At 32.5% G+C, this 6,543-nt stretch overlaps 1 protein-coding gene across 1 annotated transcript; it reads left to right on the plus strand.

Moving 5' to 3' along the window:
- The first annotated feature begins 3,695 nt into the window (after positions 1–3,695).
- Positions 3,696–6,093, plus strand: LOC124849193 (PAN domain-containing protein At5g03700). The gene is made up of 2 exons (XM_047327094.2): positions 3,696–4,367; positions 4,730–6,093. Exons 1-2 carry the CDS (start codon positions 3,957–3,959, stop codon positions 5,729–5,731), a joined length of 1,413 nt encoding a protein of 470 aa, XP_047183050.1. The 5' UTR covers positions 3,696–3,956; the 3' UTR covers positions 5,732–6,093.
- Positions 6,094–6,543: the final 450 nt, after the last annotated feature.

The following is a 6,543-nucleotide window of genomic DNA, read 5'->3' on the forward strand; positions in this document are numbered from 1 at the left end:
AAAAGAAATTGATTAACGTAGTTTATTGATGAAATTCAGCGTTAAATTTAACGTCGAATTTTTTAAATTCGACGTCAATTTAACGTCTCCCAATATGACGTCGTTCTCGAATTCGACATGAAAGTCCCAAAATATTCGACGTTGTACGCTGTTTTTGTACTAGTTAGAAAAATAGAAGAGAATTTATTTTTCAACCTTAGTATGCCTACATAATTGGAGACTTACTACATTTGATGAACTTTTCCAGACCTAATATTGCTTATGAAGTCGGTAGACAAAGTAGGTACACTCAATGTTCTAATCAGGAACATTGAGATGAACTTGTAAGACTTATGAGATGCTTAAGCGGTTTAATGGATTATGCCATTAAATATAATGGATCTCCCGTTGTACTAGAGAGGTATAGTGATGTTAACTAAATCTTTTATTTAGATGAGACAAAATCAACTAGAGCTTATGTATTCACAGTTAGGTGTGGTGTGATTACATGGAGATCGAATAGGAAAACAATTATTTCAAGATCAAGAATGGAATCTGAGTTTTTTGTTCTCGTAATGGTTGGTAATGAGGTTAAGTAGTTGAAAAACTTCTTACAAACATTCCATTAGGAATGAAACCAACCCAATCTATATTAACACATTGTGATTGTCAATCGACAATACCTATAGCTAAAAACAAGAATTACAATAGAAATGATAGACATATACAATTGAGATATAAATTGGTTAAGCAACTGTAGCTAAAGAGTGAAACTATTTTCATTGATTAAGTGAAGTCATAACAAAATCTAGTAGATCTTCTAACAAAACTCTAGGAAAAAATATGATTTTAGAAACAACAAGGGGGAATGAGACTTTAGTCACTTGCAAACAAACAAGTGATGTTAATCCAACCTTTGCGATTAGAGATCCCAAGAATAAGGTTCATATGGCTAAAACCAAGTCACTTGTTAGTTTTGATAACACTAAAATGATTTTAAATCTATTATGTTCATTCCTATGGTGTGTGTGAAAGTGCTAAAGACTATTGAGTGATTAAATTTTGTAATTAAAATTTCATATGGTGTAAGATTTTTCATTTATACAAAATTTTTATTGATTTCCATATCCCTTATGGGTGATGTATGATTTGTAGCATACACTTGATAAAATCACCCATATATGTGTTGAGTAGGGTCGTTTGTATGAGATCTTGGTATGATCTCTAAAATACTCATGAATATCGAATATGCACATGGCCTATTAAGTACAATACAACGATAATAGCAAGAATTGTGGATGTACTATGATTGATAAACCGCTAACACATGTATAATGTCTTTGGTTCATATAGATTTTTATACCAATTGTATTGTGTGTTAAGTTTTTCAATCTAAGATTGGTTCATATAACTTCCTATACTTTTGATGCATTACATCTTATATGAGACCTAAATTTTTTTTTTCAGTATTTCTATATTTTATCTTTTGTAATATATGGGGGATGGTTATAAAAACAATGTTTATAAACGCATTACAAAATTATATACTTTACTACAACACTCGTTCTTAAAACCGCAAGCCTCTCCTTCATTTTCGGATGATGCATTGCAGGCTTATTACGACAAATATTTGTTAAGCTTGAGTCGTAAGTTGTGGTTCCTCTTCCGCAAGTGTTGGGTTTTTTTTTTTAGATTTTCAGCTGCAGGTTTTGGTTTTTAACCCATACTACTCATAAATAGGTGTCAATTCTTTCTTTGAAAAAGACACAACACACTATCATCTTATTCTTATATTTATTTTTGTAATATTCTAAATATATTTACTTTTTAAAAAAGTTTTTTTCTTGGTAGTTTTGAGATATTAGAAAATTTGAGAGATTTCAATTGGATCTTGGAGAACTTGATCACATCACACTTAAAATAAGTCTTACACTAAATTCCAAAAAGTCCATCTATTTTGTGTTTTCGTCAGCTTTAACAACATATTGTACAATATATAATGCATGTTTTGTCTTTGTGAATGTTTTATGAAATCTTTCCGAGATTTACAAAATTTATTTATTTTAAAAGGTATTTTCAACAATCCTCTATTCTTATTATTTATACGAGTGAAAATAAGTTAATTATTGCTTCAATATGTTTTAAAATAGATAAATAATAGTAATAATATAAATGATATATAAAAAATAAATAATTACCCAAAGATATAATATATTCAGTTCTTTCTTTTTAGTATATGAATACTTCATTTTTATTATATATAATTTTAAATATTTAAAGCAAAACAAAATTATAAGATAGTTACACCATGCAAATGAATATCTTTTATAAATCATAATAGATAATGATGTCTTTCATTTATTATTATTATAGATAACCTGAAACATACGTGTTTTACTTTTAATAAAGTTTAATACATAATATCTCTTCCGTTTCTTACATTTAAACTAAAGTTAGTAAGAAATTGTATCTATAAATATTTTTAATAAATATAATTAATTTTGATTTATTAAAAAAAACGTACCATATAAATGTTGGAAACAATTTTCTGAGCAGCCTTGTACAAAGTTCTTTCATACAACAAACATAAAAGAGGACAAGAGAGGATTTTGGAAGTTGGAAGCCAACATGTCATCCAACCGTAAGAACAGTGTCAGCAGAAGCAGAAGTGGTACACGTGGCTCAAAGGGGTTTCATCCACGTGTCAAGTGTTGAGGACAGAACCAAATTCGTAAGACCAATCAAAACCTCACATGACACTTTCCACGCCCACTTCCGAAACATGTAACAATGCTACTCAATTGAACCAACAGAAATAGTCGGGTTGGGTCCCACATCAATATCCTTCTCACGCATGCTCAAAGTCAATTCAACGTAACATAACCCACTCACTTTATTTTCTAGAAAAACTCAACCCCATATCAATGCTAACAAATTTTATTTCTATACAATAATTATTCACCTAAACTTTTTAACCCCTTTTTAAAAACTTTTATCAGTAAAGTATAAGAAAATAATGACATGCATTAGTGTCTAATAGTAAACTCTGAAAAAATCAAATAAATGTGGTATTTGCAATTTATTATTTTAATTAATTTATTAATTTCTTTTTAATTTTAGTAAATTCTAGCTATGATCAGTCTATTTTGTAACTATATTAACCATTTCTATGATACATAGCATTACTCTATGCCACCATACTTGTAGAAAACTTTTCCCGTTACATTAAAAATGGTGTAGAAAGACACTTTTTTTAAAGACGTGACAACAATAATTAGATGGCAAGCTAAAGAAAGTTAGGTGCAGGTAATAAATTAATATTAACTCCGTAATTATTTAATATTAGTCCGTTTTGCATAACTATTAATTGGGCATAAGATTCATCAGTACTCAATTCTTTATATGTTATGAAATAGGCAGCTTTTTCGATGTGAAAAACTAGAAAGTAATGATTTTTATGATGGGATTAAACCTAAACATATTTTTATTTTTAAAGTAATGATTTTTCCCTTCTTGAAATACGAATTTATAAAAATACTTTGTAAATTATAAAGAAAACGTTGAGGAATACCGTTATTTACTGAGAACTGAACACATTTTAGGAAAACTCACATGGGAAAGTCAGTGTCCAGCCATGAAAGTGGTGCGTTACTTTATGGTTTTTTAAGTCCATAAAGCTGAAGAACAGTTTTTGTGGAAGAGAATAGAAAACCAAGAATTCCCCAAATTTTGTAATCAGCAACCCCACCACATGGTGGATTCATTTGTACTAATTGTTTAAGGCAAGGAGCAATATGAAAGCTGAAATCCTTTTTGGAAGTGGGAGGTGTGAGGTGGGTCTTGCAGAGTTTCAGTAATCATGTTAACCTTTTCCTTCACTCCCTCTCATCAATTCTGGCCTCAACACGCCACCACACTCCAAACCCACCTCCCAAAACATTAAAAAACTATTCCCGAAAGTGAAAAAGGAAAATTTGATGCTGTTTTCACTCATGAAGTTTTTCCCTTTCCTTCTTCTCCTCCCTGTTTTCTTCTTCGATTATGCCTTTTCTGAGTCTGGTGTTGGTGTTGGTGTTGGCTACCAACTCATGGTGGCAGTTCCTGCGGAGTATGAAATGGACTTCAAAGGGAGGGCTTTTCTCGTGGAGACCAATCAGACAGCACCAAATTTCAGAGTAGCATTGAGCATTGAGGCCATCAATGGGAAATACTCATGCTCATTGGAAGTTTTCCTTGGGAATGTGAAAGTTTGGGATTCTGGCCATTACTCCAGGTTTTACATCACTGAGAAATGCTTGCTAGAGCTCACTATGGATGGAGATTTAAGGCTGAAAGGTCCAAAAGACAGAGTAGGATGGAAGACTGGGACTTCTGGACAGGGGGTCAAGGTAAAACTGTGACACTTTACATACCAATGCAATGGTGCTAGTTGAGTCTTAGCTTCTCTATGTAAGAATGCATAGATTTACCCTTTGGAACATGCTATTTAGATAAATCATCAATTCAAATATTCTCACAACGCAAATTAATTAATATATGAGTGGCATAATACTATAATCCACTAATCAGAGCTAATTGCTGCTATCAAGTTTAAGGACATTTACTGTGACAGTCAATAAATTTATCATAGGCAATGTCATGTGATGGAATGAAATTGTAAAAGTCCTTTAAGCTGTTAGTGCATGCATCATTAAGCTGAATTGCATGAAGTCTAACTTATGATTTGTTGCACTGAATAAATTCGAGGCAGAGATTGCAGATACTGAGATCAGGCAACCTAGTGCTTGTAGATGCAGGGAACAATATAAAGTGGCAAAGTTTCAATTTTCCAACGGATGTTATGCTCTGGGGTCAGCAACTTGATATAGCAACTCGATTAACATCTTCCCAAAGCAACTCAAGTTTGTTCTACTACTCTTTTGAAATTGAGGACAAGAAGGTTGCTATGTATTTGAACTATGGTAAGTTGAGGTATTCCTACTGGGGTTTTCAGCCTTCCATGAATAGAAGTATTACATATGTTAAGCTGAGTTCAAGAGGGCTGGTGTTGTTTGATGTCAAGTACAAGAAAATAGCACAGATTCCATCAAAAGGGGTTCAACCGCTAAGATTTCTAGCACTGAACAATGATACAGGAAACTTTGGACTCTATTACTATTCACCTGAGAAAGGTAAGTTTGAGGCATCTTTTCAAGCACTCAACAGCACATGTGATCTTCCAATTTCTTGTAGACCTTATGGGGTATGTACATTCTCCAATTCCTGTTATTGTATTCAGCTTTTGACAAATGAAAACAAGGGTGGTGCTGATTGCAGTGGGCAAATTTCAGGAGGGTTTTGCAATGGCAAGGAGGCAGAAATGCTAGAACTTGATAACATAAGTAGTGTGCTTAAAAATGTAACTAAAGTGGTCAATATTAGCAAAAAAGAATGTGCAGATTTGTGCTTACAGGACTGTAAATGTGCTGCTGCTTTATATTTTGGAAACGCAAGCACAGATACAGCAGAATGTTATCTTTACAGACTAGTGCTGGGTCTGAAACAAGTAGATAAAGGCACTGGATTTAGCTACATGATTAAGGTCCCAAAGGGAACTGGTAAAAATCATGAGAGGCATAACGTGAAAAGATGGGTGTTGGTTGTGGCTGGAGGGGTTGATGGATTCATTATTCTACTTCTTGTTGGAGGGTTTGGTTACTGGTTAGTTAGAAGAAGAACTCATACCTTGCATTCTCAGACCAGCACTACGTAGCTGTTGAGCAAAGCATGGCCCAGGTTTTATTTCTCAGTTCAATTGTGAAAAAACAAAAACACAACAGAAGTAGAGAAAAATCATTCATTGAAACATGTAAACACAATTTTGGTTGATTTCAGGAGAATGACATGACAGATTATCCATGTAAATTGGATTTTTTTTTATGAGGAGGACAAAATGTTGCATATTTGCAGCATAGAGAAAATTTGTTTTTCAATGATGGAGAAATAGAAATGTAAACTTTTGGAACCTCAATTTCTTTAGTCCAAATACTAGTTTGGCTTCTTCATGAATCATGACAATGGATTTTTTGACTGTGATCATTTAACTAGTTGATTATCTTGTGTTTATTATACCTACTGTCTAATTTCATCAACAAAAAGATACTGCTATCAAATATTTTTGAGAATTGTATTAAGGGCAAACATCTGATAGGATGACATATAAGAAAATCTCCTTTCTTTGTTTTCCATCTCAAATTGGAAGTTTGGAATTCAAAGCATTGCAAACTCTATCCACTAATATCACTGCAATGCTTACTCACAGGTTCGGTACATTCAACTGAGGAAGGGCTATTAGATTTGAAATGACTAGAATGGAAGAACCATAACTAAAACGGGACAATAATGGTTAATGCTCTGATTTTCTATATACTGTACTTAATGCATAGGACATCCAACAATTAACTTTTCTTGTAGGAAAATCAACTGTCATATTGAGATATTGTAATTGCTTCCTTATATATTATATTTATAGAATTTTTAATAAAATTGAGAAATGGGAAATCTTTCCTTTGTATATTAACTCGT

Source organism: Vigna umbellata, chromosome 3 (assembly GCF_029865625.1).
Source record: "Vigna umbellata cultivar VRB3 chromosome 3, Vumbellata_1.0, whole genome shotgun sequence".
Taxonomy (NCBI): domain Eukaryota; kingdom Viridiplantae; phylum Streptophyta; class Magnoliopsida; order Fabales; family Fabaceae; genus Vigna; species Vigna umbellata.